The following is a 13,162-nucleotide window of genomic DNA, read 5'->3' as shown; positions in this document are numbered from 1 at the left end:
TGGTCATAGAGCCTGCTTGAGATTCTCCCTCTCCCTCTGCCCCTCTCCCCACTCGTGCTCGCGCGCGCTCTCAAAAAAAATTTTTTTTTAATTGTTAACAGAGACTGAGTCCCCAGTGTGGGGTACACTGTGTTTACATTAGCTAGCTCATTTATTCCTCCCAAAAGCCAGACAAGGTAGATACTAATTATTAGCATACCCTATTAAACATCAGAAACCCAACGCTCTGGGAATTAGGTTTACTGTGCAAGAAAAGCTGTCCTACAGGAGCTATGTTACTAGAAATGGGATCGAGGACTTGAGGTTTCTAGCCAGCCCTGCTTCTGGCCCCGCCCCTGGCCCCGCCCCCGCGGCCCACACGTCCCGCCCTGCTCCGCCCCGCCCCCACCCCGTCTTCGCTGGGCTCCCCGCCCCTAACACGCCCCTGACTCGCCCCCTGCCCAGCCCCAGCGCGGCCCTAGTGCGTGCCGCCCCTTGGCCGCGGGGAGCGGCGCCTGCAGTGCCAGTCGTGGCCGCCGGGGGGCAGCCGCGCAGCTCGGGCCCGACCGCTCTGGGCCGCGCTCCTCACTCGTCCTCCGACTCGGCTCCGGCTGCGAGTGGTAGCCCTGCCCGCGCCCAGCGCCAAGCCGCCGGGCTCCCCGCGCCCGACCCAGCAGCTCGGCTCCCCAGGGCCGGACTGAGGCCGCAAGCAGCGCCGCGGGGTGTGGGGCGGACCCAGGAGATGAAATGACAACGTCAACCCTCCAGGTACCTCGGCGCGGCCGGTCTCGGCTTCCGGAGGCCGGAGGAGGCGCGGCGGGGCCTGCGAGCCAGCAGTCGGGCGGGCGGGCGGCTCGGTACCCCGGCCCCGCGGCCCTCGCCCCGCCGCCCTGTCGCCGCCTCCGCCTGTTTCTGTTTTCACGCGCCCGGAGCCAGGGGCTGTCTCCAGAACTCCCGCTCCCCTGCCACCCCCACCCCACCCCCCGCCCGGGCCAGGCCGAGCCCCGAGGCCGCTACGTGCAGCCGGCGGCGCCCCGGTACCGCCGCGGGGATCAGTCTCCTGCGGACCGCACCGGCGCCGCCCGGGAAGCTCGGCCCCGCAGTCGGGCCGCTTGCCCTCCCTCCTCCTCCTGCTTCCCTTAGGACGAGTCCCCGCTCCTTCTCCAGGCTCGGATTTCCTCCTGTCGGCCAGCGACCCTTCATTCATTCCCTAGGTCTTGCCTGGTGGTGCTGGGGTGGCGCCACCTGGATGCATGACTGACCCATCCTCCAGGTGCTGCCCGTGCTGCTGGGCCGGCGGGCAGAAACATGCCCAGGCCTCGGACCTGGGCTTCAGTCGTGGCTCTACCGCTCACCCGCATGTGACCTTGGGCTAGTTACTTGATCTTGGATTTTGGGGTTTCCTGTCAGTGAATTGGGGTAATACCCTGTAGGGTCCTTGTGACAGTGGCTCTGGATTGAGTAATTCAGGTGAAGCCTTCTTAACACAGTGTCCGCCACATAGTAAGTGCTCAAAACAAAGCCTGTGAAGGAGCTAGGCAAGACTTCATGGAAGAAGGGGCATTTGGCTGGATCCGGAAAGGGTGGGTAGCATTCAGATATCCGAAGGTGGAGGAAAAAGTGGGAACAGAGGCATGGAATAAACTGGGCCACTTGGCCAAGAATTAACTAGAGTCCAAAGCCAGACCCCCACCATCCACCAGCAGAAGCTCGGATTTGTTAGAACAGGGGTTTGTAAACTTCGCCCGCATATCCCCCCTGCCCAGACGGTTTTTGTCTGTGCGTTAAGAATGTTTTTACATTTCTATTAAAGTTTTATTAAGGGCCACCTGCGTGGCTTAGTCAGTTAAGCGTCCAGCTCTTGATTTCGGCTCAGGTCATGATCTCAGGGTCCTGAGATGGAGCCCTGCATCTGCTCTGTGCTCATCAGGGGGTCTACTTGAAGATTCTCTCCCTCTGCCCTTCCCCCTGCTCAGGCTCTCTTTCTCTCAAATAAATAAATCTTAAAAAGAAAAGCTTTATTAAGATATAACTCACCAGAAAATTCGCACATTTAAAGTATACAATTCAGTGGCTTTTAGTATATTCAGAGTCGTGCAACCATCACCACACTTTTAGAACATTTTCATCACCCCAAAAAGAAACTCCACACCCTTTACCGTTAACCTCACAAATCCTGTATCTCTCCCAGCCCTGGGCAAACACTCAGCTAATTTCTGTCCTATGGACTTGCCTATTCTGGGCACTTTATGTATTTGTTCATTTATTAAAAGATTATTTATTTTAGAGGGGGGAGGGGCTGAGGGAGAGAAAAACTTAAGCAGGCTCCTGGCTAATCACAGAGCCCACACGGGGCTCGATCCCATGACCCCAAGATCACCAAACGAGCAGAAACCAAGAGTCGGATGCCCAGTCAACTGTGCCACCCAGGCGCCCCTATTTTTGGCATTTTATATAACTGGAATCATACAATATGTGGTCCTTTGTGACTGGCTTCTCTCACTTAACATAATGTAGGTTTTTATGTTTTTAAAAGGCTGGGAAAGATATCTCATGACACGTGAAAATTAAATTCAAATTTCAGTGTCTATAAATAAAGTTTTATTGGAACACATTCTTGCTCCTTCATTTACGTATTCTCTATGGCTGCTTTTGGGCTACAAAGGCAGAGTTGAGTAGTTTCTACAGAGATTGTATGGCCAGGAAAGTCTAACCTATTTACCATCTGGTTCTTTACAGTTTGCCAGCTCCTCTGTTAGCACATCTTCCTTAAACTTGTCCTTCATCCTCATCCTTGCCATATGTGTTACTAGAGATGCGGCAGGCTGGCAGTTTTATTTATCACCTCACCCTTGTGTTATGCAAAACTATTCTTATATTGCAGCTGAGGCCTCTTGCCTTTGAAACATTGTATGCAGTTGCTAAAAAGATCTAATGTGCTCTTAGGTGCGTTAATTAATAAAGTATCTCGGAGGGAGGTGCAGAGCATCCCTCGAGTATTGTTCTGAGCCCTGCCTTTCCAAAGGACAGACCCAAGCAAGAAGGCATATAGAGTGAAAAAGTCCAAGGAACTGGGCATGTTTGTTCTGGAGAAGAGAAGCCATCAGGGACAGGAGAATTCATTTCATTGTCTCATCAGAAGAGCGGGTCGTTGGGGAAGAGTAGACCTGTGAAGCTTGTGTTTAAGCTAATCATTCGAGAAGGTTCTGGGCTCCTGGCCATTCTCTATTTGTAGGTAATGGAGGTAGCTGAGCTTGAAAATAGTAGCCAACACTCTCCGCCTTTCCTCATCTAGGCAACCTGGTGGGTTCATTTATCATCAACCTGGCCTAACCTGCTTCAGTCTGTTCGTTTTGTAGAGCTAGCTGTGTCTTTCTGAGATTTCTTACTTTCAGATGAGGAAGGGCTGCACAAATGCCTGAGCCCTGCCAAGAGCTGGTCAGGAGGTTTATTGTTTGCTGTGGACGGAACTGTGTGTGTACAGTGGGATCTGCCAGCCTGGTATCTAGTGCCGATCAGCTTGAGGAGGATAATTCTGGTAGCGCTTCCTGGGTTGGTGAAGCCGTGGTTTCTAAAACTGGATATGTAGGTGTGGGGCAGCTGCCTGAAAGATCCAGCCTGCTTTGAGTTCGGTCTAGAGCACAGGCCTACAGGATTTGTGAGATTCACAAAGATACTCTCACGGAGTTCTTAGAAGATGCCAGAGGACCATTCCCCTCAGTTGGCAGCACATACATGTCTTTGGAGTAAGCCAGCCCTTTTCTTGCTTTTTTCTTTTTTTAAAGATTTATTTATTTTAGCGTGTGCATATGCCAGTGGGGGAGGGGCAGAGGGAGAGAATCTTCAGGCAGACTCGCTGCTGAGTGCGGAGCCCAGTGCAGGGCTTGATCTCTTGACCCTGAGATCATGACCTGAGCCAAAACCAAGAGTCGGACACTTAACTGACTGAGCCACCCAGGCGTGCCAGCAAGCACTTTCCTTACTAGAGCTACTGGTATACTGACCCATGTGTCTAAGCATCCCTTCCCTAAGTAGCTCAATTTAGGAAAACCATCTTCTTTTTTCCCCACAGAGAAGCAGGCTGGGCCGGTAGGAGGAAATAGAGATCCCTTTGACCAGTCTGGTAGAACCCAGGGCTGGCTCTTCTCTGGCCTTCGAGGTCAAGTGCGGTTCCTGGCCTTCATGCTGAGCCGCACAGCAATCAGTTGTGGTGTTTCCCGTTCCAGGTGCCGGGTCCAGGTCCACGCAAGGAATAGAAAGTGGATTCTCCCCTTGAGCCCTAACCTGAGATATTTGGTCAGGTTTCCGCTTACTGAAATCCAGAGTGAAATGGAGAAGGAGGTTGTTTTCACCCGTATGAGTGTATTGTGAAGAGGGATGGCTGTCTTTTACGGCTTCCTTTCAAGGCCTTTCTAGTTGATGTTGGAAAAACAGGCCGACATAATGGTGTGTGACTAACAGATCTGCAGGATTCCTGCTGCCCTGGGACCCCAAGGGCTTTTTGGGTCTCTTGGGAAGCACTGAGGTATTTGCTTCGCATTTCCAGAAAGCCATTGATCTGGTGACGAAAGCCACGGAGGAGGATAAAGCCAAGAATTACGAGGAGGCACTCCGGCTCTACCAGCATGCTGTGGAGTATTTCCTACATGCTATCAAATGTGAGTCCCGCGCAGGGCCCTCCCGGGCTGCAGAGCCCCTGGAGAGCAGGGTGCGCACACCCTCTCCAATTCCCCTTTTGCAGATGAGGCACACAGCGAAAAGGCCAAGGAGAGCATTCGAGCCAAGTGCATGCAGTACCTAGACCGGGCGGAGAAGCTGAAGGATTACTTACGAAGCAAAGAGAAGCATGGCAAGAAGCCAGTCAAAGAAAATCAGAGTGAGAGCAAGGGGTGAGTACAGAGGAGTGGAGGAGCCGGCCGGGACCAGAGACCCCATGAACGTGTGTCCTTTTCCTGGTGCTGTCACTCCTGGTACTAATGCTGCCTTTCTTCGGGGGGCTGCCACTCACATGCTAGCGCCCTGAGCTGCTCGCCCCGGGCACCGGGCACAGTACTGCCTCGGACGGTGCCGCGCTGGATCCGCACAGAAAAGCTGCGAGTGAAATGCGAGCCAGCAGGGAGGTTACAAGCCTGGGATTCCGCAGTCAGGCTCTCAGGGTAGATCCCGGCGCCACCACTTCCTGGCCGGGTGACCATGGACACGTGCCATGACCCCCTGTGCTTCCAGGCTCCTCATCTGTAGAAGAAGGATAACGCCCCCTCCCGCCCAGCGTTGCCCTAAGGAGCGGGTGAGATGATGCGGGTAAAGCCCCGAGAGTAAAGTGGGGTGCGCAGGAAGGATGGAGTCAGCTGCTCTTATGCTCGGAGCTACTCTCTTCATCTGACAGAGGAGGCAGCAGACTCAAGTTCAGACGTGGCCCAGGTCATGGAGCTGGCACTGGATGGAGACTGGACCCACATGCAGGGCCTCTGTGTCCCCCTCCAAAGTCAAAGATTTTATTTATTTGACAGAGAGACACAGCGAGAGAGGGAACACAAGCAGGGGGAGTGGGAGAGGGAAAAGCAGGCTTCCCGCGGAGCAGGGAGCCCGATGTGGGGCTCGATCCCAGGACCCTGGGATCATGACCTGAGCCGAAGGCAGACACTTAACGACTGAGCCACCCAGGCGCCCCCAGGTTCCCCTCTTTAAACGTCCCTCTCCTCCGAGTCACAGCCACCTGCTGTCTGGTTGTGAATCTGTGTGAAAGGCCAGTGACAGCTCCGGTTGCCCATCCAGCTGCTCCTGAAGTCCCCCCAAAGCACATGTCCCTCACCAGCCTTCTGGGGACGCACATGTCTCTGTTCTTACTCCCTTAATGAAGAAACAAGGATGGGTTCCGGGAGTGTTTCCTGGAGGACGCAGAGGGGAGTGTCGCTAACAGGTGGTCTGAGCATCTTTGAGGCCCCTGCTGGTGGGTCTGTCACCACTGTTGAGCAGGGCAGGCGGCTCATGACCGAGAGCCTGGCCTCGCTCTCAGAGCCTGGCCTCGCTCTCAGAGCCTCTTTGCCGACTGCCTCTTGCTTTAGTCTGTCGTCTTTGTCTCCTTTCCCAGCAGTGATAGTGACAGTGAAGGGGATAATCCCGAGAAAAAGAAATTGCAAGAACAACTGATGGGTAAGAGGCCCGCGGCCCCGTGGCAGTGGGAGCGGGATGTGGCGAGGGCCCCTGGAGGGTCGGCTCAGACTCATCAGTCGGACTCCAGGTGGAAGGTTCACCTTGCCTCTTGCAGGTGCTGTTGTGATGGAGAAGCCCAACATTCGATGGAGTGATGTGGCTGGGCTGGAGGGGGCCAAGGAGGCCCTCAAAGAAGCTGTCATTTTGCCAATTAAATTCCCACACTTGTTCACAGGTAAGAGTTGAGCTACTTTAGGCCCAGATGGAAAAAGAGCAGGCTTCTCAGGAAGCCAGCCCAGGGCTCCCACTCTGAAGGTGTCCAGGAGCAGGTGACCACTCAGCTCTATGGGCCCTCTGGTGGTGAGGGCCCAACCTTCCCTCTCAGGGCTCTCAGTCAAGAGAGGCCCCAGGGTCTACCCATCACAACCATCTTGGCTCCGCTCTGGTGTCAGAAACACCTTTGCGACTAGAACTTTGACTTGACCATCCCGGTGGGTGAGTAGGGTCAGGAACCAGTGCCAGCCAGTGTCACTTTGCAAGGTTTTGGGGGTCATGAGCCAGGGCTAGGAGCAGGCTCTAAGCAGGTAATTCAGGTCCCTTTATTCCTTTGCTTCTAGAACCAGTTGTCTTGTAGAACTTTGCTCTTCTGTCCGTACTTACAGTAACTAAGTCCCCTCTGCTTTTTTCTGTTCCCTTTCCCCAGGCAGGAGGAAGCTCACCTCAGTTTATTCTTTGTTGTAGGCAAGCGTACACCTTGGCGAGGGATACTGCTCTTTGGACCCCCTGGCACAGGGAAATCCTACCTGGCCAAAGCGGTGGCCACAGAGGCCAAAAACTCCACCTTCTTCTCTGTGTCCTCCTCAGACTTGATGTCTAAGTGGTTGGGGGAGAGTGAGAAGTAAGTCAGCTGCCAGGCCTGCTTCCCTGCCCATGAGCCACGGCCCAGAGGAGCCGTTGGTGGGCGTCAGGGAGAAGTAGCCAGTGGAGGGGAATTCTGCTATCTTGTTGGGTGGGACCGTGTCCTGACAGAGCCTGCTGAGACTGAATGGGCACTCGGTTGGGGGAGAGGAGCCCTCATGAACGGAAGGCAAAGGCACTCACAGTCTTTGGGTATCGGGTGGGTGTCCTCTGTTGGGGACTTCACGTAGTTCAGGCATTTTCCACACCGACTCCCGTTGTGCAGAGGATGACACTGAGGCTAGGCGGAGGGGAAGGGACTTGTCCTAAATCCAGAGCTAATGAGCTGGGCTGTCACTGAGGCTGGCTGTTGCTCATGGTACCGTGCTGCCAGCGGATTTGTGATGGCCACTGTCTGAAATCCAGGCCTGACTGGAGGCTTGACCTGCCTGTGGGAAGGGAGAGAGAAACAGGGACTGGGCCCCTGGCTGGGCTGGGTGTGGGTGTCCTGATCCCAGCCCCACTTGTCACCTTCACAGGCTCGTCAAGAACCTGTTTGAGCTGGCCAGGCAGCACAAGCCCTCCATCATCTTCATCGATGAGGTGGATTCCCTCTGCGGGTCCCGCAATGAAAATGAGAGCGAGGCTGCCCGAAGGATCAAAACAGAGTTCTTGGTCCAGATGCAGGGTGCGTGCCAGTGCTGGGTGCCCGCCCTGGTTCTCGGTCCGCCTGCAGCCAGCGCAGGGCTTCGTTGTTTAGCTGCGGCTGGGTTCGATGATCCTTAGGATGGAGAGAAAATGTCAGTGCAGCCGTTCTCCGCTCCCTCTCCACAGGCCTGCAGAGAGGTTATCCCAGCCTTTGCCCATGAGCCCTCTGCCCTTCCCGAGGCCAGCAGGGCTTCAGAGAAGGCTCTTGGCCCAGCAGAGCCGGTTGGGGCCCTGCTGGTGGGGGCACGGGGCTGGCCCCAGATCAGAACACACAAAGGCCCTGAGGTACCTCCCCCAGATGCTCCCTGATCCTTGCAGGTGTTCTGACTCAGTGTCTGTGTGTCCCTTTCTCCACAGGGGTGGGGAATAACAACGATGGGACTCTGGTTCTTGGTGCCACAAATATCCCCTGGGTGTTGGATTCAGCCATTAGAAGGAGGTGAGTCTTCCCAGTAGGAGCCAGGGGCTGAGGTCTTTCTCCAGCTGTAGTCAGCCTGCTGCTGGCAGCCGTGGGTGCAGCCTGACCCCGTTTGCCCAGAGGCCTCTTCATGTCTGCAGGCTGAGCAGAGTCCTCAGTGAAGCCAGCTTCTGGAGGGCCCCAGCGGCCCTCTCCACAAAGACTCTTAGGCCATCTCTTCTCAAGACCTGCCATGTGCTTGGCTCTCTAGGTTTGAAAAGCGGATTTACATTCCGCTGCCTGAGGAGGCTGCCCGTGCCCAGATGTTCCGGTTGCATCTGGGGAGCACTCCCCACAACCTCACGGATGCCAACATCCACGAGCTGGCCCGGAAGACGGAAGGCTACTCAGGTGCTGACATCAGCATCATTGTGCGGGACTCCCTCATGCAGCCTGTCAGAAAAGTTCATTCAGCAACACACTTCAAAAAGGTGAGTGGAGGGGCGCCTGGGTGGCTCAGTTCGTGAAGCATCTGACTCTTGATCTCAGCTCAGGTCTTGATCTGATCAGGGTTGTGAGTTCAAGCCCCACGTTGGGCTCCAAGCCTGGTGTAGAGCCTACTTTAAAAAAAAAAAAAAAAAAAAGGTAAGTGGAGCCAGCAGGGAGTTGCTTAGAAAGTGTTACAGGAATGGGGATATCAGCTTTCTTTGCCAGTTCCTTGGCTGCTCCGGTGACATAGCTTCAGTCTCCTGGAGAACCAAGGCCAAGTATAAAGTGAGCCCTCTGGCTGTAGGGGCTGGGGTTACACCGCTCTCTCTTTCCCTATAGCTCTTCTTGCTTCAATGTGACCATCTCAGATTGTGTGAAGCCAGAGGACATGGCACCATGCCAGTCACCTCTGCCACCTCCACAGTCAGTGCTCTGCTGTGTGTGGGGACCCCACTTGGTGTCTGAAGAATCGGCGGGTACAAAATCACCTGCTCTAAGGAGGAACTCCTCTTACACAGCATATCTCTATTGAGTGTCTGCTGAGGGTCCTGCTATGCTTCTGGTGCTGTTCTAGGACCTGAGGAGACACGTGTGACCACAGCAGACAGAAGTCCCTACCCTATCGGACCCTCTTCACTAATTGAGATACTCATTTCTTAGAGGGTGATGAGAGGGAAGGTAGAGCAGGGGATGGAGTCTGGTGTTTCTGAAGTTTGGAGTTGGGTGGGCAGCTTGTATTATAAAAAAAAGATTTATTTATTTGAGAGAGAGAGAGGGTGAGCTGGGGTGGGATGGGGAAGAGGGGCAGAGGGAGAGGGAGAGAATCCCAAGGGACTCTGCTCCATCTCACAACCCTGAGATCATGACCTGAGCCGAAATCAAGAGTCGGACACTTAACTGATTGTGCCAACCAGGCGCGCCTGGGCAAGTTGTATTCTTAAAGGATAGGCCACCCAGGTGACATTGGAGTCAAGAGTTGAAGGAGGTGAGGGAATTAGCCTTGGGGATATTTGGGGGGATGTTGCCAATAAAGCAGACTGTGGATAGAAAAACATTTTTGATGTCACTGCATTTGTGGTGAGATTTGATGGAGTTAATGAGGAAGAGGAAGATATCAAGACACTTTGGGCCACAAATTGAGATTCTGGAGAATAGTGCCTGGAATATCATGCTAATCACAAATCTCTGAAATCCTACGTTGAGCTACTTCGACTGCCAGCCTGAGAGTTCTGAAGGAGTCATTCTCTTCTCAGACTGATGACCTAGAAGGCCAGGCATGCATACATCCTCTGCCACCACCTTCTCTTCAGGACTCAGAAATCTGAGGCATCCTGTCCCTCCCCCAAGCACTGAGGTGCAACCCCTGCAGCCCAACTCCCATTTGATTTCAGGTCTGTGGCCCTTCCCGCACCAACCCTAGCGTTATGATCGATGACCTCCTGACCCCATGCTCACCAGGGGACCCAGGGGCCATGGAGATGACTTGGATGGATGTCCCTGGTGACAAACTCTTAGAGCCTGTGGTTTGCATGGTAAGTGGCCGGCTGGGAGAGGGACTGCACAGAGCCCAGAAAACTGGGGTCATGGATCTGAAAATACAGATAGGCTTCTTCCCTTCTCTGTCCTGGGCTGTCGTGGCTCTTCTGAAACCGAGAATGGCCTTTGGGGTGCTGGGCAGCTGGGGATCCTGCTGTTACAGACTCAGCGGGGGCCCAAGATGGAGGCCACAGCATGAGCATTTTATTTTCTTCAAGAATAAAGGGCCGCTGGCGTGACGACATCATTCCACGGCTTTGGCTTGTTCTGTGCCCAGAAGGAGGCAGCAGGCATCTGTCGGCAGTTTGCTTTGATGCCGCGCACAGGCAGCCTCACGGCTCTAGTCTTGCCCTCTCCTCGTCCTGGTCTTCCCGACGCCTTGCCTGTCGTGTGGGGCAGGTGTCTGCCAGCGTGGCTGGGGTGGCGGGTGTGCGCTCAGAGCGAGCTTCTCCCGGGAGTTAAGACGTGAGGGGAGCTTGGATTCTCTCAGACGAGAAATATGCCCGTTTGGAAACGACATGAGCCGCCCCAGGAGGGAAGAGCGGTCCTGTCATGGGAGACATTCAGGCAGGCACCAGGCAACCAGAGGGAGCTTTGCTTTTGGGGCTGGGAGTGACCGGGAACACTGGCCTCTTCCTACTGGACCCCCTGGGTCTGCGACACGGGGAGCCCGAGGACCTGGGGCCTGGCTCCTCCTCAGCTTCGTGCCCTTGTCTTTGCAGTCGGACATGCTCCGGTCTCTGGCCACCACTCGGCCCACTGTGAATGCAGACGACCTCCTGAAAGTGAAGAAATTCTCAGAGGACTTTGGACAGGAGAGTTAAAAATTTCTTCACTCGGTGACGGTGAAGGTGGGGGGTTGATTGGGGTAATAAATCCATGGCACTCCCCAAGTCAGTGGCCAGACAGCGCTCCAGGGCTTGTCTTCACGTCACTGCAGCGTCCCCTCTGCTGTCTGGCCGCCGGCCAGGGAGCAGGCAGGAAGGGCCTCCCTGGCCACAGAGACATAAGCACATTCAGCACTGGGTGGAGTACTGGTCCTTCCTCCTTCCTCTCCTCCTCCTCCTCTTCTTCTGGATGCTCACCAACTCCTTGTCCTGCCTCTCTGTGGTTTTTGTTTTTTTTTAAACCTTTCTTTGTTCCCCTAAATTAATGCTGCTTGGATTTTTGTCTTGTTTATAAATAAAGTTCAGATCTCCCAGAAGCGTCAAGGAGTGGGAGCAGCCCGTACTGTGGGGTTGCCGCAGACCTTCAGGATGGCCTGCAGCTCCCTCCGCCTGTCCCTTCTAACCCGAATTTTACTCCTTGTGAACACAATGGCTGATGCCCTGGGGTGCCAGCCCAAGCCCTGCCTGTGAAGGCCAAGAGTAAAACCAAGCCATTCCCACCCTCCTAGGTCAGCATCCCGGGCCGTATGTGTCCCCTGCAGGAGGAGAGGGTGGTTTTTGTGAGCACAAAGCTCTAGCTCAGAAGGAGTGAAGGTAGTCAGGTGGGTTTTACTGCTGCATTTTCTTCCCTCTCAGTGTGGGAACACTGAACCCCGCCACTGCCCCTGGCTCCCTGCCCTGGAAATGGGCTAATAAATCCTTTTCCCTCTTGAGCCACCTGAGTGATCTCATCTTTGATTCTTATCCGGGCTCCTTGAAGGCCATGCTTGCTTCCATTAGAAAGACCCCTTGGTTTTCTCTCCGCACTCTTCTCTTCATCAGAGGAGGGTATTGTCACCTGCCGCAGTTCCCACGCCTGTTCTCCAGTCAGGCTGGCCAGACACCCCCCCACCCCCACCCCGGGGCCTTGCACATGTGGCACCTGGACAGTTCCTCCTGCAGATTGGGAGGCCTGTGGCCCAGACATGGCCTGCAGCTGTGTTTGGTTTGGTCTGCTGCCAACATTGAAAAATCAAGAGTTGATGTGAAAATGCAGATTTCTGGCTTCTGGGAGATTAGGCAATGCTGGGCCTGCGTCCCCATGAGGCAGCCTGTCGGCCACAGCCAGAGGGGCTGCCCTGCTCAGAAGCAGAACACTCTCTCCAGCTCACCCATCTCCACATGCACTGCTTCAGTCCTCCAGGTTGCCTGCCTAGCCCCTGTGGCCATTTGAATTTGTGACTCCTGATCTCGAGACCCCCTCCCCGCCCCCCTCGAAGGCTCTAGAGCTGGCAGCCCTAGAAATGCTGAGTAGGAGGCTGTGCTGCTTAACTGTGTGCACACGAATACACAAAAGGCCTGCCATCGGGCTGGTCTACTTCCCCTCCCCCTCCAGAAGCTGTGATTATTGCTCCAGGTCTTACTAAAACCCAGATTGTCCAGAACTGATGATGTGGCCAACTCTTAGATCACAGTAGCCTTGCACCATGGTGGTCTTTGATTTGGTTAGGAATGGCTGAATTGAGCCAACTTTTGTTGGGTTCCTTGAAGGCTTGGGCCCAGGTGCTCCTGTCCAGTGTGGGTACGTTCGCACTGCCTCAATACCAGGTGCCTCAGCAGGCCTGACCAGGTGACGCCTTGGCAGCAACCGTGGCTGGCATCTTTGTCACTCAGGAGTTCCCATGGCTCTCGCTTTAGTTAGGTGCCCTCAGCCACCAGTTACTGTTGGTGAACGCTGGACTAGAAGCCAGCACAGGACACAGGACACTGCCCCACTCTTTCATTTTAGCTACTTGTGTTTTCTTACTCTACCTCCAGTCACCTTTACTTGAATCACAAGGTCCTTGCTTGCTTTGTTTTTAAAATCTTCCTTTCTACTGCTCAGACACCTTGGCAAGTCACAGGGGTTAACAGAAACCGGGGCTGCTGTGGTTCATCTTCATAGCTCTGGTCACGGCTGTCACAGATGCCATGCTTCTCCATTCCTCTCTCCACCATCAGTGACAGGATGCAGGCTGATGAATGTCCTACTCACATGTGAGGCCAAAGTCACCGCAGACTGATGGCATGCCCTCACCATCCATGTTATACATGGCTCACAGGTGCAGAGGTATTTCCTCCCCTAAATGCTAACTCT

The 13,162-nt window shown here is 54.5% G+C and overlaps 1 protein-coding gene across 2 annotated transcripts; it reads left to right on the top strand.

The window, feature by feature from the left end:
- The first annotated feature begins 563 nt into the window (after positions 1 to 563).
- On the top strand, positions 564 to 11,759 carry VPS4A (vacuolar protein sorting 4 homolog A). 2 transcript variants are annotated; one of them, XM_031024515.2, is made up of 11 exons: positions 564 to 747; positions 4,526 to 4,637; positions 4,721 to 4,868; positions 6,074 to 6,132; positions 6,248 to 6,367; positions 6,874 to 7,030; positions 7,569 to 7,717; positions 8,095 to 8,176; positions 8,406 to 8,625; positions 10,015 to 10,155; positions 10,882 to 11,759. In XM_031024515.2, exons 1-11 carry the CDS (start codon positions 727 to 729, stop codon positions 10,981 to 10,983), a joined length of 1,311 nt encoding a protein of 436 aa, XP_030880375.1. In that variant the 5' UTR covers positions 564 to 726; the 3' UTR covers positions 10,984 to 11,759. The 2 variants fall into 2 exon arrangements, with proteins under 2 accessions (XP_030880375.1, XP_006730135.1); XM_006730072.3 differs by having other exon boundaries at positions 565 to 747; positions 6,071 to 6,132.
- Positions 11,760 to 13,162: the final 1,403 nt, after the last annotated feature.

This window comes from Leptonychotes weddellii, chromosome 16, assembly GCF_054177405.1.
Source record: "Leptonychotes weddellii isolate Sample4059 chromosome 16, ASM5417740v2, whole genome shotgun sequence".
NCBI classification, from domain to species: domain Eukaryota; kingdom Metazoa; phylum Chordata; class Mammalia; order Carnivora; family Phocidae; genus Leptonychotes; species Leptonychotes weddellii.
The sequence above is the reverse complement of the archived record's forward strand: the minus strand, read 5'-3'. Positions and strand labels throughout refer to the sequence as shown.